The sequence below is a fragment of the Podarcis gaigeae genome, assembly GCF_964106915.1.
Source record: "Podarcis gaigeae genome assembly, chromosome: 2".
In the NCBI taxonomy this organism is placed as follows: Eukaryota; Metazoa; Chordata; class Lepidosauria; order Squamata; family Lacertidae; genus Podarcis; species Podarcis gaigeae.
The window spans coordinates 112568762-112594174 of NC_139679.1; the positions used below are offsets into that span (position 1 = coordinate 112568762).

The 25413-nt window shown below is 45.2% G+C and overlaps 2 protein-coding genes across 3 annotated transcripts in view; both read right to left on the minus strand.

Annotated features, from left to right (window-relative positions):
* Positions 1–245: 245 nt before the first annotated feature.
* On the minus strand, positions 246–12566 carry LOC310837845 (uncharacterized protein). 2 transcript variants are annotated; one of them, XM_083725021.1, is made up of 7 exons: positions 12324–12563; positions 10676–10987; positions 5215–5508; positions 3652–3856; positions 2454–2482; positions 1935–2002; positions 246–1555 (listed from the first exon to the last, which is right to left on the minus strand). In XM_083725021.1, exons 1-7 carry the CDS (start codon positions 12379–12381, stop codon positions 1454–1456), a joined length of 1068 nt encoding a protein of 355 aa, XP_083581147.1. In that variant the 5' UTR covers positions 12382–12563; the 3' UTR covers positions 246–1453. The 2 variants fall into 2 exon arrangements, with proteins under 2 accessions (XP_083581147.1, XP_083581148.1); XM_083725022.1 differs by lacking the exon at positions 2454–2482 and having other exon boundaries at positions 12324–12566.
* Positions 12567–16290: 3724 nt separating this feature from the next.
* Positions 16291–25413, minus strand: part of ABHD16A (abhydrolase domain containing 16A, phospholipase) — a 45583-nt gene continuing 36460 nt past the window's right edge. The window contains exons 17-20 of the mRNA XM_083724394.1: positions 25288–25364; positions 23437–23535; positions 22645–22691; positions 16291–16644 (exon numbers count right to left, since the gene is read on the minus strand). Coding sequence (XP_083580520.1) covers positions 16561–16644; positions 22645–22691; positions 23437–23535; positions 25288–25364 — 307 coding nt within the window. The 3' untranslated portion in view covers positions 16291–16560. The remainder of the gene's footprint in view (positions 16645–22644; positions 22692–23436; positions 23536–25287; positions 25365–25413) is intronic.

Below are 25413 nucleotides of genomic sequence, written 5' to 3' on the forward strand. Positions count from 1 at the left end.
AGGTACTATTTCTGGGTTAGCGGAGTCTGTAACCTGAAGTGTTTGTAGCCCGAAGTACCACTGTAATAATAATAACTGCTGCTCTAAGTCCAGCAAGGATACGATACGATACGATTTGGAGTTTATCGCACAAAAGGCTGCTTCTTCCTTTCCTTCCTTGCTTGCAGGGGGAATTTTTTATTTTTTAATGCAGCTGCTTTGTGTAAGAACTCTTCCTTTAAATTTTTTTAAAAAAAAACAAAACAAAACACACCACTGGGAACTTGCATCCATTCTTATCAGCTGATGGAAGGAAAATGGATGTAGGGGGTTTGGCGATAGTTAATTTCAACTCTAGTTTGACTTCCTGTAGTACTGGGTGAACCAACAGGTCAGCTAAGCACATGCTCAGGACACCAGGAAAGCACAAAATAATATATATTTGTAAAGAATTTGACATTTGATTTTTTTTAAAAATAATTGAAGTAGTCATCATGGGGGGGGGGGTAAATCAGAATTTTGTTAGATTTCCTTCAACTTACCCTTGCCCCCTTCTCTTTTTATTTATTACTTATTTCTACCTAAACCAGGGGGCACCTACGGATACAAATTGAAATAACGTGAGGAAATCAGATCCTGTCACGTGTTGCAATGTTCTACTTTTTTAAAAAAGTTTATTTTACAGTTTAGCATGGTTTTCATTTTGAATGACGTGGCGGGCTGCACCATGACATTTTCAGTGCTTAGGGCCTCTAAAGGTCCTAATCTGGCCCTGACACTGTGAGATTAAGGAAGAGGCGGATCTTGAGAAAGCATTTGATGGGAAAGGTGTGTGTGTGTGTGTGTGTGTGGTGCACACACACCAAACCAGTGGTGGCAAACCTTGGCCCTCCAGATGTTTTGGAACTACAACTCCCATCATCCCTAGCTAACAGGACCAGTGGTCAGGGATGATGGGAGTTGTAGTTCCAAAACATCTGGAGGGCCAAAATTCGCTACCACTGCACTATATATTTAAAACACCTTAGAAGCACCATCATTCCTTCAAGGAATTCTGGGAGCTGTAGTTTACCCCTCACAGAGTTGCAGTTCCCAGCACCGCTTTAACAAGCTACAAGGCCCAGAATTCTTTGAGGGGGCAAGAATGCGCTTTGAATATATTTTAAAATAGGGTTGCCATATTCCCCAAAGTGAAAATCCGAACAAAGTAGTTGTGCTTTTCCCCTCTCTCACAGCCAGAGAGAGAGAGAGGCAGCCAGCAGAGAAGGTGACAAAAAGCAGGCCTGTTTAAAGGAAGCAGGAGACTGGGGTGGCTTTTGGGGACATGGAGTCTGAGGAGCAAAAGTCGTATGTGGGAACCTCTTGTTCACTGTTTCCGGAGGCTTTGAGAGGAAGCAGCAAAAGGAACTGTGCAGAGGAGATGTAGAAGTTGTGGTTGCCAATGTTCGAAGTGTGGGCGTCGGAAGTGACGGCGTCAGACAATGACCGCATACACTGTGGTGCTGTCTTGAGTGCAAACAGAGGTGGATTTCCTTCGGGGATATTCCAGTTGTGCATAATGAAGGGAAGCAGGTCCCTGCGAGGAGAAACCGGCAAGAGAAATGGCAATTTAAGGAGTTGAATGTGCAGCGCCTGCCCCAACTTACTGTATTTTTCGCTCTATAAGACGCACCAGACCACAAGACACACCTAGTTTTGGGAGGAGGAAAACAAAACAAGAGAAAAAAATTCTGAATCTCAGAAGCCAGAACGGCAAGAGGGATCGCTGCGCAGTGAAAGCAGCGATCCCTCTTCCTGTTCTGGCTTCTGGGATAGCTGCGCAGCCTGCATTCACTCCATAAGACGCACACGCATTTCCCCTTACCTTTTAGGAAAGAAAAAGTGAGTCTTATAGAGCAAAAAATACAGTATATCCTAGCCCCGAGCTCCGCCAGGAATGTCCAGCCAGTATTTACCTCATTCAGACTCTTCCTCTGGTAAAGTTCCTCGTTCACTCTGGCTGGATTTATCGCAGAAGCGAAGCCTTGGGATCGCCGTGACAAGTGGGATGAAACAAACATGAAATCATTTATCAGGGCAATCTCTCTGGGCCATGTGTGGAACTCCCCGCCGTGGGAATTTCATGAGGAAAGATGCCTTCTCCCAACATGATATTCTTGGAGTGCATCTGTGGAACGCCCTCCCACCAGATGTCAAAGAGATAAACAACTACCTGACATTTAGAAGACATCTGAAGGCAGCCCTGTTCAGGGAAGTTTTTAACGTGTGACATTTTAATGTATTTTTAATCTTTGTTGGAAGCCGCCCAGAGTGGCTGGGGAAACCCAACCAGATGGGCAGGGTACAAATAATAAAATCATCATCATCATCATCATCATCATCATCATCTCCCACCAACCCCTGACCACTGACCAGTCTGGAAGACGAAGCTTTTGTTAAATGGCAAAAGGAAGAACTTCTCATTCATTCCTCACCTGTCCTCTCCTTCCCTCCTCTCTGCTTCCTAGAAAGAAAATTGCAGGAGTCTTAGGGCTACATACATTTTATGGTCAGCATGGCAACGTCAGCAACCGTGGTACTCTGAACTAAACTCTCCATCTCTCCTGCACCTGGTTATAGGAATAGATCATTAAGTCTTCATAAAGTGTGTGTGAGAGTATGGAAGTGAGAGCTGGACCATAAAGAAGGCTGATCGCCGAAGAATTGATGCTTTTGAATTATGGTGTTGGAGGAGACTCTTGAGAGTCCCATGGACTGCAAGAAGATCAAACCTCTCCATTCTGAAGGAAATCAGCCCTGAGTGCTCACTGGAAGGACAGATCCTGAAGCTGAGGCTCCAATACTTTGGCCACCTCATGAGAAGAGAAGACTCCCTGGAGAAGACCCTGATGTTGGGAAAGATGGAGGGCACAAGGAGAAGGGGACGACAGAGGATGAGATGGTTGGACAGTGTTCTCGAAGCTACCAGCATGAGTGTGACCAAACTGCAGGAGGCAGTGGAAGACAGGAGTGCCTGGCGTGCTCTGGTGCATGGGGTCACAAAGAGTCGGAAACAACTAAACAACAACAACAAAGTGTGTGTTTCCCTATCCATGGCTACCAGTGATGGGGACTGAGAATAACACACTATGATGCCATCATAATACAAGTGCCATTTCATTATATCTGCTGGCTCTAAGGGGTTGTTTTGATCTTAACCCTGCCTGGTACTAACAGGAAGGCCCAGATGTGTGTCACCGTGGAGCAAGGATATAAAACTGCCTTGCATGAAAATGTCAGAGCACTGGTCTGCCTGCTGCAGGGATGAGGGAACCCATGGCTCTCCAGATATTGTTGAACTCCAACTCCCATCAGCCCCAGGGGCAGATCTACTCTGATACTCATGAAGCTTAAGCTTCAAGGCCCTTAATCCTGGAGGAGCTCCAGAAGCAAATTTAGTCCACATTGCTTAAACTTTAGACCTCCAAGGTCCACCACTGCTGTCAGCTTCTTCCTCCTTAGTCTCAGTGTTGACCTTGGAGGATGGGGACTAAACTAGAATGAGCTGGCTCCTCCTGTCGTTGACTTTGGCGCCACCTACTGTTGACCTCCGTGTCTCCTGCCCTACCAGACACCAGACAGCACTGCATTCACCGCCGCCAAGTCCCTCCACGGAAAACACCTTTGACTCACCTGGCTGCTAGCTGCCTCTTCCACATCCACACGGCTGTTCCAAGAACAGCCAGGACCAGAGCCAGACCAAGGAACAGCAAGGCCCAAATCCAGATTTCGGTGCCCTTCACTCCATCGGCTTCTGCAGGTGCAGTGTCCGTAGTCGCGGCAGGACTTGGTGAGAGAAATGACACCAAATAGGGAGGCAGCTCAGCAGAAGCAGAACCTTCAGGGAAGGGTTGGGAGGTTGTTTTGAAATGAGGAACAAACGGCGCTTTCCAGCCTAACCTCAAAATTGCCTGTCGGCCTTCCTTGGAAGCAAGAAGGCCAGCCAGTGTAGGCAGTCATAGAATCATAGAACTGTGGAGTTGGAAGGGACCCTGAGGGTCATCTAGTCCAACCCCCTGCAATGCAAGAATCTCGATCCTGAGCTAGATCGTCCAATAGTATGACTTTGCACTGGCAGCTTCATATGCTCCTATGGACATGGGACCTTCTGCAAGTGCTCTGGCAAATATCTTTGGTTGGTCCTGAACCTCTGTAACATAATTGATCCCTCATGGTGGAATACCAGCCCTGAGATGCTGAGGATAGCACTTTTGTCAAGGGATAGTAGGAGACAATCCATCTCAGGGCTACAGGCCTGGCTCTTGTGCATCCAAGATTCACATAACTGAAAGTATTTTCATTTAGGCAAGCCGACCCAGACACAATGGCATGCCATTTTATTGTGTTTGTGTTTGTTATTACACTGCTTATCGCTACACATATAACAAAAATGTAAGTATGTCATCACGCTGCAGTTCCCTTGATGGCCCACAGATGGCACTGCGAACTACACCACGACCACAGACTTCTGAGAGCAGCTAGGTCACTCACAGTGGTGTTGTAGGGTGAGGAAAAGGGAGATGGATATTTCATATTGTCATACCCTCCAATACGTTGGGTCCCAAAACTGTGACCCGCATCTTCCTGGACATGACGCACACAAGATCATGGAGCCCAAAAGACACGCTTTGAGGGGGGGCGCTCTCTCACATGAGAGCATGGAGCTTTCCAAAAGCTGTGAAAGATCGTACCACCGCAAAAGTGCTTTTTCTGGGGCGAGATTGCAGCATGAAATTGTGTGGGGTCACAGCGCCCAGAATGGCCACTGTGCTCTTACATGAAAATGGGATGTCCTGGTTTTACCAGGGCACTTGCTAGGTAGGTATTATTTTATACACAAAATGCTTAGAGGTTCCTGTTGATTAAGTGGTATATGAATCTTATCAAACCAAATGAAATAAATAGCACTGCACTAGGTGGGATTTCCTCCATCCCTTTGGCACTGAGATGGAAAAAGCTGTACCTGCTGCAGTCTTCCTTTTCTGCGCAAGTCCTCAGAGCCAGGATGGGGAACCTGTGGCCTTCCAGATGTTTTTGGACTCCAACTCCCATCAACCCCAGCCAGCATCAGCCAATGGCCGGGGAGGATAGGAGTTGTCGTCAAAGAACATCTGGAGGACCATAGGTTTTCCATACTTGCTTTAACGCAGAGGCTGGATGTAAGTTGGACAACCGCACAGAGTATTTCAAATTCACCTGCGCCCTTCTCTCGGACGGGTGGCTCCAAGCAAACTTCAGAGACCCAAGTGTGATTGGCAAGAGAGTGGCATTCCCAGCGCCCCCAAGCCCTCCGACGGATGGACAGTAATTGGACAAGGGACCCGTAACTGGTCTTCTCGAACCAGCGCTCGTTGCCCAGCGGTTTTGAGTTCAGCATCCAGCGAAAAGCGTTTTCCTTGAAGTTGCCTGGCAAGCGGCAGTGACGGCAGCTGAGCCGCAAAGAGGAGGCGTTGAGCCACCAGAAGGAGACGTAGACGTTGTTGTGGCAGCCTGGGGAGAGAAGAGGAAAAGGGACGAATTAGCAGGCTGAGCTCCAGGTTCAAAGAGGTCCTCAGCAAAGTACCGTATTTTCCCGTGTATAAGACGCCCCCATGTATAAGTTGACCTCTTTTTTTTTAACCCCAAATTAAGAAATTAAGTTGTTTAGCTTTTGGGGGTGGGGGAGGTCATGTCCTCCAATCACTCACCCGCCTGCCTGCCACTGCCAATCGCTTGCCACAGCCACTGCCGATCGCACACCTTGCCGCAGCCAATTGCCAGCAGGCCTTGCCGCAGCCAATAATCACTTGCCCAATCGCCACTGCCCATCTCCTGCTTGCTGCTGCCATTAATTGCACGTCCCCCTTCTGCATTCACTATCCGTATATAAGACGACACCCAATTTTTGCCTGTTATTTTTTTTAGCAAAAAGCATTGTCTTATACACAAAAAAATACGGTACTTTCTGGTCAGCCCCCTGCCCCCCCCCCCCCAATATTTGTAGGCTTATGTTTCTGGTCTTCTTTGATAGCAATGGAGGGCAGCTCAGAGCTGCCATCAAACCTCACTCACAATGCCCCTATTGGAGCAATTCTACATGGGCCAAATCCACACTATAATTTTAAAGCGCCATGCAGTGGTACCTTGGTTTAAGAACAGCTTAGTGTATGAACAACTTGGATTAAGAACACTGCAAACCTGGAAGTAGGTGTTTTGGTTTGTGAACTCTGCCTTGGAATAAGAACATGTTTCGCTTCCTGTTGAGTGTGTTCCATTTGTAAAAGGCGAAAGATTTATACGATCTGAAGAGAAACCAGAGAAACTTGAGGCTCTACTATGAGGCAGCAGCTTTCTGCTGGTTAAAACAATGGCTACTTCTTGAGGACACAGACATCTTAGATCTAGAAGGTTATGATAATAACCTCGGCTGGCATGCGTATCTGTGGTATGACAAGGTGAAAGTGCATAAGAGTTTTAAAAACCATATGGTACGGAAGGCATTGTATAATGTCTGGATCAGGTACAAAGATTTAATGGAAAATAAAACCCCCAGATGGTTATCACCAATGGAAGCAAAAGCAGTTAAAAAACTTAACATGGACTCAAATTGGTTAAAATATGATGAAATGTTAGAAAAGGATGGAGAAAAGTTTAAATTAAAGAGCTATGAAAAATTAAAACATAGAGTTAGAGATTGGCTACATTACCACCAAATAAATGAAGTGTTCAAGCTGGACAGGAAAGTAGGATTCCAGAGTGAAAAGTCAAAGCTAGAAACGGAACTGTTAGAACCCAATACAAAAAACTTATCTAGAATGTATAACCTGCTGCTGAAATGGAATGTACAGGATGAAACGGTAAAATCAGCTATGATTAAATGGGCACAAGATGTTGGTCATGACATTATGTTTGCTGACTGGGAACAGTTATGGACCACCGGTTTGAAATTCACAGCATGTACTGCTTTGAAAGAAAATATTATGAAAATGATTTACAGGTGGTACATGACTCCAGTCAAGCTTGCTAAGATCTATCATTTGCCCAATAACAAATGTTGGAAATGTAAGGAAGCTGAAGGAACCTTCTATCACCTTTGGTGGACCTGCCCAAAAATTAAGGCCTACTGGGAAATGATCTATAATGAAATTAAGAAAGTCCTTAAATGGACGTTTTCAAAGAAACCAGAGGCTTTTCTTCTGGGCATGGTGGGCCAATTGGTACCGAAGAAGGATAAGACTTTCTTTATGTATGCAACCACGGCAGCAAGAATTCTTTTAGCAAAGTATTGGAAGATGCAAGAACTACCCACTCTGGAGGAATGGCAGACGAAGGTGATCGAATATATGGGATTGGCAGAGATGACCGGCAGAATCCGTGACCAGAGGAAGGAGGCGGTGGAGGAAGATTGGAGAAAATTTAAAGTATACCTTAAGAACTATTGTAAAATATCGGACGGTTAAGATGTCGAGAGGCTAGAAACAAAGAACTACAGCTGTAAATCGTAAATTAAAGGGGGAAACTTAATGAGAATATATAGAGAAATTGACTGAAGGGTTGCTGACACATTATAAAATAATGATGCAGAGAAGGGGAGGTATGGGGAAGTCATGTTTTATGTATTTGTTTGTGATTTGTTTGTTTTTCCTATACCCTTGTTCCTTGTTTTTTTCTGTTTTGTAAAAACAATAAAAAATTATTATAAAAAAAAAAAAGAGTGTGTTCCATTTGTAACATTTTTTATGTACGCCACAACAGCAGCAAGAATACTTATTGCAAAGTATTGGAAAACACAAGATTTACCCACCCGGGAAGAATGGCTGATGAAGCTGATGGACTATATGGAACTGGCTGAGATGACTGGCAGAATCCGAGACCAAGGAGAAGAGTTGGTGGAAGAAGAGTGGAAGAAATTTAAAGTTTATCTTCAGAAATATTGCAAAATTGAGGAATGTTAGAAAGATGTTGGGGGGAAAATTATGTGGTTTTAGCAGAAACGATATAAAGGACTAAGTAAAAATGAATTGGTGAAAGAGAGAAGGTAAAATTATAATATGTTAAGATAAATTATTAGGATAAAAACAAAGTTGGAAGGATTTGCTGGAATATTTAATTGAATTAGAATACAAAAACGGGAGGCGTGAGGGGGTCATGGAAATAAGTAAATGAAAGACAGGTCATGGAAAGATTGAAATGTTTTTTAATTGTCTTTTTATTCTTTTTTGTATTTTCTACCCTTTTTGTTTTTTTCTGTTTTTTTTCCTTTTTCCTTTTTTTGTTTTTTTTCATATTTGTAATTTTGTTGAAACCTCAATAAATAATTTTTTTTTTTTAAAAAAAGAGTGTGTTCCATTTGTAAATTGAGTCCCCCGCTGCTATGGGAAAGTACGCCTTGGTTTAAGAATTGGTTCCAGGCTTCCGGAACGGATTAAGTTCGTAAACTAAGGTACCACTGTAAAACTTTAACAGCCAAAGATTCCTGGAAACGATAGCTCATTAAGGGTGCTTATCCCCAGAGTGGTCAATCCCTCTTCCCAAGGAACTCTGGGAATTGCAGCTCTCTGAGGAGAAGCAGGGGTCTCCCAAGCCCTTAACAAACTGCAGCTCTCAGAATCCTTTTGGGGGAAGCCATGACTCTCAATGTGGCGCCATAGCGCTGTAAATGAACAGAACTGTGAGGAGTTGAACATGATGACTCCCAGCCCTGGCCATCCCAGGGCAAGGGTCAGTGCTAGGAGTCGGAAGGGTGATGGGTGCCAACACACCTGGCCTGACGAACAGCATCACTTGGCTGAGGGCACTTGTGAGAGATATCCTAGATGTGGCTGCATTTATTGTGCTATTTTTTCCCCTTCTAGCTGCCTTCCTACAGCTTAAGATGGTTGGCTTGCAGTTGCTGTGAGGAGAGGATAAAAAGTGCAGAGATCCCCAGATATGGAAAGAAGATGAAGTCCCTACCAGAGAAGAATGGCAGACCAAGTTGATGGATTATGCCGAAATGGCTAAAATGACCGGAAGAATCAGAAATTGGGAAGACCAAAATTTTAATAGGGAATAGGAAATTTTTTTAACTTACCTTAAAAACCATTGTAAACCATTACAATCGTTAATAGGTTTGGAATACCACTTGTAATTTAATGGTGAATTTTTGGATACAATGGAGAAGTAAAAGATTTGGATTATTATAAAAGATGCAGGAGTAATGATTGACAGTAGGACCCACAAAGGGGAGGTGGGAAGTCCAGGAGATTCTCTGGAATCTTGTTTCTATCTTGTATGTTGGATATGTGACTCTCCAATTCTGTAATTCTGTCGCAAGCCAAGAACAAGGTGGCCTTGTCTTCTGTGTTACAGAGGCCAGTCTTCTATTCAGGGCTGGATTTAGGTTTGATGAGGCCCTAAGCTACTGAAGGTACCGTAACAGGGCCGTTTATATGTTCAGTTGTCCTTTGTCAGCAACAAATTGTTGCTGTTTTTTGTGTTGAATATATGCTATATGGTAATTTATGGACCTAATAGGTATCTAAAGCCATTTGCACATAACAAAATATGCATTTTATCAAAGTAATTCTTGAACTGAAATACAATTAAGAAGAAGTATATTAATAGTGACAGATTGTGAAGCTGAGGCTCCAATACTTTGGCCACCTCATGAGAAGAGAAGACTCCCTGGAAAAGACCCTGATGTTGGGAAAGATGGAGGGCACAAGGAGAAGGGGACCACAGAGGACAAGATGGTGGGATAGTGTTCTCGAAGCTACCAGCATGAGTTTGACCAAACTGCGGGAGGCAGTGGAAGACAGGAGTGCCTGGCGTGCTCTGGTCCAGGGGGTCACAAAGAGTCGGACACGACTAAACGACTAAACGACAACAACATATTAATAGTGAAATACAATTAAGAAGAAGTATATTAATAGTGAAATAATTATTAAGCTCTAACTTAAAAAGATTGGGGGGGCCATTACTTACATCATAGGAGCCTACACAACACAAAACACTGTTGCTGTATGTAGGTTTTATTTTATATGTCTTTTATCTTATATTTTGGAAATGTACATCCAGGTTTTTTCCCTTTAATTTTTTTGGAGGCCCCCAAGAGAGTGGGGCCCTAAGCTATAGCTTGTTTAGCTTATACGTAAATCCGGCACTGCTTCTGTTTCAAGAGGTCCTCTGTTTGAAGGTCTGTATAGTTAAAGCTATGGTTTCCCCAGTAGTGATGTATGGAAGTGAGAGCTGGACCATAAAGAAGGCTGATCGCCAAAGAATTGATGCTTTTGAATTATGGTGCTGGAGGAGACTCTTGAGAGTCCCATGGACTGCAAGAAGATCAAACCTATGCATTCTGAAGAAAATCAGCCCTGAGTGCTAAATGGAAGGGCAGATCCTGAAGCTGAGGCTCCAATACTTTGGCCACTTCATGAGAAGAGAAGACTCCCTGGAAAAGACCCTGATGTTGGGAAAGATGGAGGGCACAAGGAGAAGGGGACGACAGAGGACAAGATGGTTGGACAGTGTTCTCGAAGCTACCAGCATGAGTGTGACCAAACTGCGGGAGGCAGTGGAAGACAGGAGTGCCTGGCATGCTCTGGTCCATGGTGTCATGAAGAGTTGGACACGACTAAACGACTAAACAACAACTATAGAGAGAAGGCGAACTCTTCTTATTATTTGAGAAACATACCTGCAGTCACGTCCAACATGGTTCGAGTTTCTGAGCCGTCGGGTGAACGGCAAACGTAGGTGCCTGAATCGCTCATGACCAGATTCCGGAGGACCAGGGATTCTGATGTCTGGTTTGCCAGCCGCTTGTCGAACCGAACAGGAGCCACCTCCTTTCCAGTAAGGCTCCAGGTTATTTCCACATAACCGCTTTGGACCTCGGCACACCTGGGACTCAGAGGGAGCCAAAACCAACGGGTCCCGGGGCTCACGGACTCGCAGGGAAGCGTGGCCTGCTCCCCAGAAGCGCGGACGATTCTCTCGGGGACAAAAGCTGATGGAGAAGAGAAATGGAAGTGTTAACGTCTCCTCTGCCCAAGCCCCATCCCTCCTCACCCCACACTTGCAAGGCCCCCCACAAAGGAACGATGGAAGCTGCCTTATACTGAGTCAGTCCATCGGTCCATCTGGCTTAGTAATGTCTACACTGGCTGGCAGCTCCTCTCTGGGATTTCACACAGGATTATTTCCCAGCCCTACCTAGAGAGTCCAGGAATTGAACCTGGAAACTTCTGCATGCGAGGCAGGTGTTCAGCCACTGAGCGGTGACTCTGTGCCCTCTTGATTCAATCTTTGCTTTGGAGATTCTGCTCTCTGGTTTATTTGAGCCTCGTATTCCTTTTATTCCTTTATTTCTTCATTTGTGATTTTCTATTTTATACATTTCAATATTTGTACAATCGTTTTAACGTTTCAAAACTCGACTTCCTTCCCCCCTCTTTCTGCAGTTCCTTGTTTTATATTTTCTGCATATTCCAAATTAACTTAACTTATTTATCCATCTACAGTGGTACCTCAGGTTACATATGCTTCAGGTTACATACGCTTCAGGTTACAGACTCCGCTAACCCAGAAATAGTGCTTCAGGTTAAGAACTTTGCTTCAGGAGGAGAACAGAAATTGCATGGTGGTGGCGTGGCGGCAGCGGGAGGCCTCATTAGCTAAAGTAGTACCTCAGGTTAAAGAACAGTTTCAGGTTAAGAATGGACCTCCAGAACGAATTAAGTTCATAACCCGAGGTACCACTGTATACTCTTACAAAATTGCAGGTTATTACAACAATCCTGCCAATGTTCTCATCTGTTTATTTGTAAATATTCAATAAACCATTTCCATTCTTTTATTAAAAAGTTTGTTATCTTTTCCGGTGAGTTTTGCCATTTCTGAATATTCCATAAGTTTTTGTATCCGTCCTTCTTTCGCTGGGACGACTTCTTCTTTCAGATTTTGGGCAAGTAACATTCTTGCAGCTGTAGTTGCATACATGGATAAATTTAGGTAGTTCTGTCGCTATAATTCCCAAAAGCCTCGCACTCCTACCCTGCTTTTCCTCTCAGTCACTTTCTGACTTGGCAACAGCAAACCCCTCCATGCAAGGATTCTTCGAACGCTTCCATTCTTCCATTCCTTAACCACACAGATCTGTGTCCTGTTCTCTTTTTTCCCATGCCGAACTTTTCACTTACCAAAAAAATCCTACAGATAAAGAAATAAAATAATTCTGCCTATTACACCCCTGTTTGAGAAGCAAACATTCCGGGCACAATGACATCTTCTCCCAACCACCACCCGTCTTCCTCCTTCTAGATCCTCACAGACAGATCTATTACCGTGCTCTTTCCTCAGGACGAATAATCCTATCAGTATCCTCAGCCAACAAAACTCCATATTGTTCAGTGCTCTGCCATTTATTTCATTACAATGATAACTCCTGAAGCGAGAGGGTGAACTGCGCTGAACAGGAAAGCATTATTCACCAAGAAATGTTATCTCTCCCTGTGGTGGTGTCTTGGGCTTTTCTATGAAAAGTCAAACGGAAAGGAGCTATATTTTAATCGCCTCCCGGCAGACACAGTATAACTGGATGTGGGACTTCGCAGGAGAGGAGAATGAGAGCCTGGAAGGCTGGCTCACAGTCAGTTAGGATTATTTATGCCCGTCTTCCTCGCGGGTGGCGCTGTGGGTTAAACCACTGAGCCTAGGGTTTGCCGATCAGAAGGTCGGCGGTTCAAATCCCCGCGACGGGGTGAGCTCCCGTTGCTCGGTCCCTGCTCCTGCCAACCTAGCAGTTCGAAAGCACGTCAAAGTGCAAGTAGATAAATAGGTACCGCTCCAGCGGGAAGGTAAACAGCGTTTCCGTGCGCTGCTCTGGTTCGCCAGAAGCGGCTTAGTCATGCTGGCCATATGACCCAGAAGCTGTACGCCGGCTCCCTCGGCCGATAAAGCGAGATGAGCGTCGCAACCCCAGAGTTGGCTACAACTGGACCTAATGGCCAGGGGTCCCTTTACCTTTACCTTTTTCCTCATCTCTGAGGGCTTCTGGAAAATAACACTCTGTTCCTGGTGACAGAATTGAGGAGATGTTACCTGATTCCGAAGTACAGTCATACCTTGGGTTGAAGTAGCTTCGGGATGAATATTTTTGGGTTGCGCTCTGTGGCGACCCGGAAGTAATGGAGCGCGTTACTTCCGGGTTTCGCTGCTCACGCAGGAGCTCAAGATGACAACACGCGCATGCGCGGAAGCGGCGATGCGTGACCCGTGCACGTGCAGACATAAAGTCACGTGTTATGTTCGCTTCAGGATGCAAACGGGGCTCCGGAACGGATCCCGTTCGCATCCAGAGGTACCACTGTACGACATTTACCACGTTTTGAAATTATAGCATACCCTCCGACATTTCTCCGATGAAAGTAAGTGATGTCCCATTCCATAATGTTAATTGTACTATTTATACCCCGCACATCTTAACTGGGTTGCCCCAGCCACTCTGGGCAGCTTCCAACATATATAAAAACATAATAAAACATTAAACAAACTTCCCTCTACAGGATTGCCTTTAGAAGGCTTGGGGGTCAGATAACTCCACACCCTCCCAACATTTCTGCAATGAAAATAGGGACATCCTAAGGAAAAGCAGGACATTCCGGGATCAAATCAGAAACCAGGACGGCTTCTCTAAATCAGGGACATTCCTGGAAAAATAGGGACACTTGGAGGGTCTGTAACAGACGTTACCATCTGGGGATGGGCCCTCATAAAACCAGCAGAGTTTAAAATTCAGTTCATTTTACCCTTTTACCAAAGAGAGGCCACACCTGCACTATACATGTAAAGTATTATGATGCTGGTTTTTATAGTCATGGCTCCCCAACAAAGAATCTTGGGAACTGTAGTTTGTTATGGGTGCTGAGGGTTGTTAGAAAGCCCCTATTCCTCCTCTCGGAGCTACGATTCCCAGTGCTTTAGCAGCCAATCCCTCTTCCTAGGGAACTCTGGGAATTGTAGCTCTGAGGGGAATAGGTAGCCCCCCCCCAGAACTCTCTGCACCTTTAACAAACTACAATTCCCAGGATGGTAAAGCCATGACTGATAAAAGTAGTATCATAGTGCCTTGAACGTATAGTACAAAGATGGCCAAGCAGCAAAATGAGGACACCGTTAACAGGGAGCAAATGAACAGTTTCATTATATGACATGTGGGAGATGCAACAAAATGGCGCAGTGTGGAAAGTTATTTTTCGGGATCCGTCCCCACCCCCTTAAAAAAACATTGTTAGCATGCTGCGGCTACTAAACTGGCCTGTTTTTGCCTAACTCTGCTTTTCTGCAACAAGGGCACCTGCAAATTTGCAAGTGGAATGAGGGTGTAGAGGGCAACTAAAAAGAGAGACGTTAAAAGTGCCAATGAGGGTGCAATGAATGAAGCCAAACTTTTGTTGTTGTTGCCATATTCTAGGTTTTACAAGGAAAGAACATATAGGACTCAGGAGGGGGACTGCCATCGTGAACAGTGCAATGTTTGTTTGTTTCAGCACTTAAGAGATGCTCCAAGCGGTTGAAGCTGTGTGCCCTGGAAGTGGTATCTAAATTCTTATGAATTCTGCTGTGCGGTCTTCAGGAGCATTTGCAGACTTTGCATAAACTGGATTTTATACTGAATCACCGTTTTGAGCAGTGCAGAACCACAGAGAGCTGTAACAAGGGCATTAAGCGATGCACACATTGGCCCACCTAAAGCTGCTGCTCTAGTCATGTTTGGTGGTACTGTTATATCCTTCGACCTCAACACTCTTACCTCTGTTGGTGTAGCCTAGAATTGTATTAGTCCCGTTTTTCATTTTGTTTTTGCCGAGCTTCAGGATGTTGGAAGAGAAAACTCACTTTCTGGGAATTAGAGGAAGCACTGAAGCAGAATTGGTGCAGCGGGCGAGTTCATAGCCTGTGTCTATTCTCTTGGGCCGAAGCCTTGCCAGGGCTATCTCTGCCACACTTGCTGCCAGAGCTGGCCCAAGACATTTTGGCGCCTGAGGCAAACCCAAATAATGGTCTTTGCACCCTGCCAGGGAACAATGGGTGAGTGAATGGCTACATCAGGAACAAGGCAGGTTGGAATCAAATCAAGCTCACCTGATGTTTGAACTGGGAATCAAAGGCCATCAAGGGGGGAAGGGAGCCTAGGAGACCCCTGAGGGCAGCCCCCACCAGTGGGCAGAGACCAGCAGGGCCTCCTATTCACTGAGGGGCCTCCATACACACTGTCCAGGCTGGTGCCCCCAAAAGGTCACGTTGGTGCTGCCAACACAGCAAAAACAACAAAGGAGGCAGCAGTTACGAGTTACCGGTCTCAGAAGCCACATCAGTGGTTTGACCACCCCCAAAGGTGCAATCCACTGTCTTTTGAGACAGATGCCAACCATATCGCTGTGCACTGCCCTGGTCTTTTGTGAGAGCATTTTTTAAACCAACAGAACCCATTAAAAGAGAGTCTTTAACCTTATTTTGTTGACCACCAGCATTATCTTTCCATTTTTTAGTTTGAAATAGAGTAGTTGCTTTGGAAGACGATAATCAGGCATCCGAACAACATGACCAGTCCAACCAAGTTGATGTTCAAAAATCATTGCTTCAACACTGGTGATCTTTCCTTCTTCCATTACACTGGTGGTGGTTCGCCTGTCTTCGCAAGTGATGTGAATTATTTTTCTGAGATACCGTTGATGGAATCTTTTGAGGAGTTGGAGATGGCGTTTTTAAGTGGTCCATGTGGTTCCCAGTATGTTTCTGAGCACAAGTCAAAGTGTTGGTGCTGACCTAAACGGCCTCGATCCTGTATACCTGAAGGAGCATCTCCACCCCCATCGTTCAGCCCGGACACTGAGATCCAGCGCCGAGGGCCTTCTGGCAGCCCCCTCATTGTGAGAAGTGAGGTTACAGGGAACCAGACAGAGGGCCTTCTCGGTAGTGGCACCCGCCCTGTGGAACCCCCTCCCTTCAGGTGTGAAGGAAATAATCAGCTATCCTATCTTTAAAAGACATCTGAAGGCAGCCCTATTTAGGGAAGTTTTTAATATTTAATGCTGTATTGTTTTTAACACTTGATTGGGAGCCACCCAGAGTGGCTGGGGAAACTCAGCCAGATGGGTGGGGTATAAATAATATATTATTATTATTATTATTATTATTATTATTATTATTATTATTATTATGTTTTACAAGCATACAGAAAGGCTGACAGACCCCCTGCTCACCACCCACCTTTCCCAAGTTACATGGGCCAGGAAAAGACTCGGTAAGTATAAAAAAATACCATCTTTATTGTGAACCTCTACAACTGTGTGTGGTTTTATTTTCTGGGCGAAGGAGGGCGTTGGAGGATAAATATTACAGGAGAGAAGAAGCAGATTTACAGCTTGCAGTAGGAGGGTAGCAGAGATGGTCAGACTCACTCACTCTCTCTCTCTCTCTCACACACACACACACACACACACGAAAAGCAGATGCACTACGTTGGGTGGTCAGGTATCAATACAGGAAGCCTTGATTGGCGCAGGGGTGATGGAGGTGCTATAAGCTCCAAGGGAGGTGAAATTCCTGGGGCGGGAGCGGTGTGCAGTGCGTTGCTTCAAAATTTTTGAGGTGCTTCCGGGCCTGTGGAGTGAGAAGGAGAGAAAACAAGGTTAAAATGGATTTCCAAGGACAGGATGAGGAAGGCAGTGGGGAAACAAACATGCAAACTCGGGCAACGGAATAGTTTTGCCGGAGAATCAGTAACCAATTGTGAGGACACAGGGGCAGGAATGGAAGGAGACAATCTGAGGGCAGAACGTACAGGAAAAAGATGCTGAGCTTTGTGATAAAGTATCTCTGCTGCTCTCCCCGCCCTGCTCCCCAAACAGGTCAGAGGTGAAACTAGGAGTGGGCAATTTTCTCCTTTCTCCTGTCTTTAGTTCACAATGTTTCTGCACAGTTTGCAATTTTGTTCTTTTATTCTTTTAAGTCTCCACAAAAATTTTCTTTCTCCTAATCAACAGGGTTTTGCATATAATTATGCCTAATAATTTTTTTGCAAGCAATTCCCCCGTTAACGCATTTTTGTATGTTATTTTCACTAATATGTGCATTTGTACACACTTTCCCTACACACACACACACACACGATTGGAGAAGAATGAATTTCGAAGGATGGTAGTGTTTTGATTTGTGTGTTGGGAAGCACAAATTATATTAAAGTAAGAACCACACTCCTCCCTCCTTCTCAGGCAAAACCCAGAACTGCTTTTGCTGCCTGCTGGGCAGACCACAATTTTCTTCTTTGATGATCACTCGTGGGCCGAGTAAGATTGTCTTCCACGAACACGGTCTTAACAGTGAGTCCGTAAGTGACTGTGGAGTCCAATTCTGGATCCACACGTCCTTCCACAGTGGGGTCATTGGTTTCCAGGTGGGAGGTGATCACTGTGAGGATTCGCCAAGCGTGCCTTCCTCTTAGCATGTTTTTCCCTTTCATCCTGAGTTTGAGAGTCTTCAAAGCCTACGACACCTTTGGTAAACTGGAGCACTCACAGGCTAGTTTCCCATTTATGGGTGTTTATACTACATTTTTAAAGATTTGCCTTTTTTTGTATGCTTTCCATTTTTAAGTTGGGAATAGAGTAGCTGCTTTGGAAGATGATAATCAGGCATCCGAACAACATGACCAGTCCAACCAAGTTGATGTTGAAGAATCATTGCTGTGACACTGGTGATCTTTGCTTCTTCCAGTACACTGGTGTTAGTTTTCCTGTCTTCGCAAGTGATGTGAATTTTTTTCCGGAGACACAGTTGATGGAATCTTTTGAGGAGTTGGAGATGGCGTTTATAAGTGGTCCATGTTTCACAAGCATACAGTAAAGTTGGTAGGACAACAGCTTTGTAAGCAAGCATGTTGGTTTTGCTGCCTGCTGGGCAGACCACAATGCCAGCACACAGACCACTGCTTCCCAGGGCCCTTTCCTTTGAAGCCAGTTCCACCAACACTGAACCCAGGCAAGGGCTGATGGCGGCTGCCACACCTACTTCAAGAGGGATTTGCCCCCTTCATGCCGAAAGGAGTCATTTCAAGCCAAGAGAGAGCAATCACAGTCAGCAGTGATGGAAGAGGCCAGGTGCTGCATTTGGTCTATATGTTGATGGACTCCAACTCCCAACATCCCTGACCATTGGCCATGCTGACCATGGCTGATAGGAGCTGGGAGTCTGGTGATGTCCCCAATCCCTGACCTAGAGGAAGAGGATTCCGTCACATCTGCCAAGGCTTTCTAAACTTGGGTCTCCGGCTGTTTCTGGACTACAATTCCCATCATCCCTGACCACTGGTCCTACTAGCTAGGGATGATGGGAGCTGTAGTCCAAAAGCAGCTGGAGACCCAAGTTTGGAAAGCCCTGGCTCAGTCGATAGAACATGAGACGCTTAAATCTCAGGACCATTGAACGCAATGCTTTGAAAGAAAATGCGATGAAAATGATGTATAGGTGGTATATTACCCCTGTGAAATTAGCCAAGATGTATAAAATAAGTAATAAATGTTGGAAATGTAAAGAAAAGGAAGGAACTTTTTATCACATGTGGTGGGAATGTAAAAAAGTGAAAAACTTCTGGGAAATTATATATAATGAGATGAAAAAGCTGTTGAAATATACATTTATTAAGAAACCAGCAGCATTTTTACTTAGCATTGTAGGAGATGATATTAATAGACAGGATTGTAAAGTTGTTTTTATATGCAATGACGGCAGCAAGAATATTATTGGCACAAAAATGGAAGCAAGAAGAACTACCGACAAAAGAAGAATGGAGGACGAAATTGATGGACTATGCAGAATTAGATAAATTTAACAGGAAGGATTCGAAACCTGCAGGACCAGAGATTCTTAGAAGACTGGAGTAAATATATGAACTACTTGAAAAGTAATAGTAATGAACAGATCACACTAGTAGGATTGTAGGATAGAAGTTTTGTAAGGAGGATTATTGGAAATATTACAAGTAAGACTATGAGGAGACTTATTAGTTAATGATAATTAAGAGTAATAGAGAAAACTAAGAAATGCAGAATAAGTGATAAAGAACGGAAAATCATCAGAGGTGTTGATGGAAGTCAAAAGTATTGTATAAGATAAGAAGTTATGTTATATGAATGTTGGAAATGATATGTTAAAAAACTAATTTTTTATATATATATATATATATATATATAATCATCAGAGGTGTTGACGGAAGTCAAAAGTATTGTATAAGATAAGAAGTTATGTTATATGAATGTTGGAAATGATATGTTAAAAAACATATATATATATATATATATATATATATTTGCTTTCGTAGATTTTCACGGGTACAGGAATGCAGGTTTTGGTGTCCTCGGGTGTCTTCCCGTGTAAAAGTTGGGGTGTCTAGGCGACGTTTCGACGAGGTCTCACTCGTCATCTTCAGGCTGGTGCTTTCGGCTTCTTGTTACTGGAACAGAGCGGGATCTCAATGTTTGAGTTCCTATAAATACTGTAGAGGGGGTGTGGTGTCTAGCCTCCAATGTTCTGGGCAGAGAGGAAGTTCCCAGGCTAGTGTGCCTTTTCTTCTTTTGTTCCTTAATTACTTGAGAGATACCTTGAGTGATTTCTTGAGTGATATCCTGAGTACCACTTAGGTGGGTCATTAGGTGTGGATTAGTTGCTAAAGTCTTTGTGTCTTGACCTCTTGAACTTTGTGAAGAGTTTTCCTGAGAAGATGGCTGTATTGCACTTAGTTGTGCTTTGGCTTGGCTTCGTGTATAGGGGCGAGCTGTGGTTTTGTGGCTTGTGTCAGCCAGATCTGTGTAGGGATTGCAGGGGGGTGCAGCATCCGGAGGTGCCACCATGGATTGGCTACTGGATGGTGTCAGTAATTCATCTGTGGAGAGGGTCTGGGTTTGGGTCTGGTGTGGTTGATTGGTGTTGGCGTTCTGTGTGCCTCTGGATCTGGTGTCAGTTTTTGTGGGGAGGGCTAATTTCCAGATGTCTGGCAAGCGGGATGTGTCGTCACGCTTGTTCATGTTGTGAGGGTGTTTCTCTATCTCGATGGCTTCCATGATTATTCTCTTGTGGTGATGTTCCGTGTTAAAGAGCAATTTGGAATCTGCAAAATTAATTTCGTGTCCTGTTTCTTTCATGTGTTGGAAAAGAGAGGAAGTTTTTTCTTCTTTTTTGACGGCATTCTTGTGTTCTGCGATACGTGCATTTATTCGTCTGTTTGTTTGTCCAATGTACGTGGCTGGGCAGACTTTGCAGGGTATTTCATAGATCCCTTGGTTTTCCAACTGGATTTTATCCTTGGGGTTTCTGAGGATATTGGCTATTTTTTGGTTGGTGCAAAAGGCTGTTTTGATATTGTGTTTATGGAGGATTTTGCTAATTTTATCTGTAGTGCCCTTGATATAAGGAAGGAGGGCCATGCCATTGTTTTCTTCTGTGTCTTGGTTTTTGGGGGGTGTTTCCTTTTGGATTAGCTTCGTAATCCTGTTTTGCTGGTATCCATTGGCAATTAACACATTTGAGAGATTCTGTAACTCAGTTGTCAAGTGGTCTTTGTCAGCCAGGCGTTTGGTTCTGGAGATGAGAGTCTTGGCTACGGAGTTTATTTGTGCAGGGTGGTGGTGTGATTGTGCATGTAAGTAGCGGTTGGTGTGTGTTTTTTTCTGGTAGATAGTGTGTCCTAGGGAGCCATCAGGTTTTTTGTAGATTAGGACGTCAAGGAAGGGAAGTTGGTTGTTGGCTTCTATTTCCATAGTGAATTGTATTTTGGGGTGTAAGTTGTTGAGATGTGTGAGGAAGCTATCCAGTTTTTCCTTCCCGTGTGGCCAAATTACAAAGGTGTCGTCAACATATCTGAGCCAAAGTTTGGGTTTGTGTTCTGACTTGTCTAAAGCATTGGTTTCAAAGTGTTCCATGTACAGGTTTGCGATGACCGGTGAGAGGGGTGATCCCATAGGTGCTCCTTCTATCTGTTTGTATCTTTGTCCATTGTGGATGAAGTACGTGTTGGTTAGGCAGTGGTTGGTCAGGTCCAAGATGTATTCGGGGGGATTGTATTTGTTTTGAATAGCTGTCAAGGCTTCATTAATGGGCACCGCTACTTACATGCACAATCACACCACCACCCTGCACAAATAAACTCCGTAGCCAAGACTCTCATCTCCAGAACCAAACGCCTGGCTGACAAAGACCACTTGACAACTGAGTTACAGAATCTCTCAAATGTGTTAATTGCCAATGGATACCAGCAAAACAGGATTACGAAGCTAATCCAAAAGGAAACACCCCCCAAAAACCAAGACACAGAAGAAAACAATGGCATGGCCCTCCTTCCTTATATCAAGGGCACTACAGATAAAATTAGCAAAATCCTCCATAAACACAATATCAAAACAGCCTTTTGCACCAACCAAAAAATAGCCAATATCCTCAGAAACCCCAAGGATAAAATCCAGTTGGAAAACCAAGGGATCTATGAAATACCCTGCAAAGTCTGCCCAGCCACGTACATTGGACAAACAAACAGACGAATAAATGCACGTATCGCAGAACACAAGAATGCCGTCAAAAAAGAAGAAAAAACTTCCTCTCTTTTCCAACACATGAAAGAAACAGGACACGAAATTAATTTTGCAGATTCCAAATTGCTCTTTAACACGGAACATCACCACAAGAGAATAATCATGGAAGCCATCGAGATAGAGAAACACCCTCACAACATGAACAAGCGTGACGACACATCCCGCTTGCCAGACATCTGGAAATTAGCCCTCCCCACAAAAACTGACACCAGATCCAGAGGCACACAGAACGCCAACACCAATCAACCACACCAGACCCAAACCCAGACCCTCTCCACAGATGAATTACTGACACCATCCAGTAGCCAATCCATGGTGGCACCTCCGGATGCTGCACCCCCCTGCAATCCCTACACAGATCTGGCTGACACAAGCCACAAAACCACAGCTCGCCCCTATACACGAAGCCAAGCCAAAGCACAACTAAGTGCAATACAGCCATCTTCTCAGGAAAACTCTTCACAAAGTTCAAGAGGTCAAGACACAAAGACTTTAGCAACTAATCCACACCTAATGACCCACCTAAGTGGTACTCAGGATATCACTCAAGAAATCACTCAAGGTATCTCTCAAGTAATTAAGGAACAAAAGAAGAAAAGGCACACTAGCCTGGGAACTTCCTCTCTGCCCAGAACATTGGAGGCTAGACACCACACCCCCTCTACAGTATTTATAGGAACTCAAACATTGAGATCCCGCTCTGTTCCAGTAACAAGAAGCCGAAAGCACCAGCCTGAAGATGACGAGTGAGACCTCGTCGAAACGTCGCCTAGACACCCCAACTTTTACACGGGAAGACACCCGAGGACACCAAAACCTGCATATATATATATATATATATATATATATCAGGACCATTCACTGCATGCCATCCTGGGAATGATGCCGCAGACAGGACCTTGAGATCTGAAGAGCTTTGTGGTCATTCATCATGGAAAGCAGTATAGAAGAAGCCTAAATAAATAGACAGCCCTAGCTCCGACAGGGCAATTGAGGAGGGGCGATATATCTTGGAACTCACCAGGAACAGTGCAAGCTGCCGTCTTCCTTCAGAAGTCATGTCATCACCTTGTTGGAAAATAAATAAATCAAGGGATGAGGTTAGTGGGATTGAAACAGGCAGCCGGGACTGGTATGGCCAACCCAACACAGTCCAGCTTGCCTCTTCTAGGGGCATAATTCAATACCACAAAATGTGGGGATAGATGGCTTTAAAACGGCAACATTTATTACCCACTGTACATCTGTACAGATACCAGAGGGGTGGGGGAGATGCAACACCACACAAACCATGATAACAAAACCACAGAACAGCTAGCTCTCAGCCCACAGGAGAAGCTAAAACTGCACAGCAGGCTACTAAGAAAGCCAAGGTAATTTTAAGCTGTTTTAGTATTTTAACTTTTGATTGTTTTAAAGCAGGTGTAGGCAAACTCGGCCCTCCAGTTGTTTTGGGACTACAATTCCCATCATCCCTGACCACTGGTCCTGATAGCTAGGGATGATGGGAGTCAAATAGTCTTCATTGGCACCTCTTATACCCACCCATTCCAACATTGAGTGGTCTGTTCTAAACTCCCAATTGGTCAAGTTACGTTCAAAGGGACTGGTCGCTCCAAGTTCACCACTGGCTAATTCCAGGACAGGTACCAAGAAGGACAAGGCCCCCGGCCAATCATGCTCACTCTTTTGGCGGCCAACGTGGCCGCTAGCCAGTTCAAGCCCGATTGGTCATTATTCCATAACGCCATTCCATTTCCCTTCCTTGTTATTCCCTCCTGGTTGCTCTTTCCCCCTCTAGCACAGGCCTCACCGACACTCCAGGGAAAATCTTCTCCATCTTCGGCTTTGTACGACTTCAGGACAGACAGGCACCAGTCGTCCTCCACTTCGTAGCGGCTATAAACAGAGGCTGCAGGGGCAAGGAAGAAGTTAGCGCGAGTGAGGGCCTGCCTGCCTGAATGTTGGTAGGTTTGCAGAGCCAACTGCGCTGCCCTAGCGGCCAAATGGCAAGTTTCTTGTCACACTGTGGCACACCCGGGAATTCTAGTTTATATATTACCTTTTTTTTTCTTGCAGATGCTGTTAATTTGGGTCCACCTTTAACCCCCCCCCCTCTCTCTCATCTTTGGCCACACACCTTATTTTTAAAAAGGCAACTGAGCATGCCAATAGGCAATGTATTTCAGCTGACAGGCTGCACTCTCTGCTGGGCATCTATATGCCAGTGGTGGGCAGGGCCAGGGAAACGGGAGTATTTTAAAAAAATAAAAATCTTTGCACAGTGGGAAAGTTTTGATAAACATTCCCACATCCCTCTCTCGCCATCCATTCAGGCAAGCAAGAGGTGTTGTTAGAGTTAATCAGGGTTCACAGACACATTCCAGCCAGGCAAAGGTGTCTGTCAGAATGGTTGCAAACAGCTCCTGGTCCAGAGGTCCGTCCCCCCCACGCTATTGTAGAGAGGGTGCTATTCCCTTCTGTTGAGTGACTGCAGCTGCCAAAAGAGCGAGCCAGCAGTAAATCACACCGTTCAAAGTTGGAATTACAGTGGTACCTTGGGTTACAGATGCTTCAGGTTACAGACTCCGCTAACCCAGAAATAGTACCTCAGGTTAAGAACTTTGCTTCAGGATGAGAATAGAAATCGCACAGCGGCAGCGGGAGACCCCATTAGCTAAAGTGGTACCTCAGGTTAAGAACAATTTCAGATTAAGAACACACCCCCAGAACGAATTAGGTTCTTAACCCGAGGTACCACTGTAACTCTTTTATTAGTAAAAAACCCCACGATCTTCACTTGGCTGAGTGTCAGACCAGATGAGCACAGAAGCTTATTCTGGTAGGTCTTATCCCAGGGCTTCCTCAACCTCGGCCCACCAGATGTTTTTGGCCTACAACTCCCATGATCCCTAGCTAGCAGGACCAGTGATCAGGGATGATGGGAATTGTAGTCTCAAAAACATCTGGAGGGCTGAGGTTGCGGAAGCCTGCCTTACCCCATGCATCAGTTGCAGCGACTGAAAGTCCCTGCTTCCCCACAGCTGTCTAAGACCCCTCTTCTCCAGAGCTTTCCCCAAGCAATCAGAGACTACGCCTGTATGCAGCCAATCTCTCCCCCGCCCTTTTCATGCCTTGTCTGGTTCTGGGATTCCAGTGCGGGGAGGGGATGCTGCGGGTGGCGCTGTGGGTTAAACCACAGAGCCTAGGGCTTTCCGATCAGAAGGTCGGCGGTTCGATTCCCCACGACGGCGTGAGCTAGGTTGCCAGCTCCTGCCAACCTAGCAGTTCGAAAGCGCATCAAAGTGCAAGTAGATAAATAGGTACCGCTCTGGCAGGAAGGTAAACGGCATTTCCGTGCGCTGCTCTGGTTTGCCAGAAGCGGCTTAGTCATGCTGGCCATGTGACCCGGAAGCTGTATGCCGGCTCCCTCGGCCACTAAAGCGAGATGAGCGCTGCAACCCCAGAGTCGGCCACGACTGGACCTAAAGGTCAGGGGCCCCTTTACCTTTGGTAACGTGATATTAGCCTCCAGATGTTGTGGCCCCCAAACTTCCATCAGACCACTGCCCACGCTGGTTGAGGCTGATGGGAAGTTTGTAGCACACCAGACCTGGAGGCGGACCATGTGGTCTGCTCCTGTCCTGGCACTTGACAACTTTACCTTCCTCCATGGGGGTGGAAGCCTCCAGCCATTCTCGTACGACTCGGATGCCCTCTTCGGCCATTACTTTGGGATACCTGGGGGCAGGGAGAAGCTCGTTGAAACGGATCACAACCAGCAACAACA

What these genes read in the sequence shown, in the direction of transcription:
- LOC310837845 (XM_083725021.1), bottom strand. Translation starts at nt 12,381, where the DNA reads ATGGAGTTTTGTTGGCTGAGGATACTGATAGGATTATTCGTCCTGAGG. An exon ending in CATGTTGGACGTGACTGCAG is followed by an intron (nt 5,509 to 10,675) that starts GTATGTTTCTCA and finishes TTCTCTCCCCAG; the next exon opens with GCTGCCACAACAACGTCTAC. An exon ending in AGGAGGGAAGGAGAGGACAG is followed by an intron (nt 2,003 to 2,453) that starts GTGAGGAATGAA and finishes GGCGATCCCAAG; the next exon opens with GCTTCGCTTCTGCGATAAAT.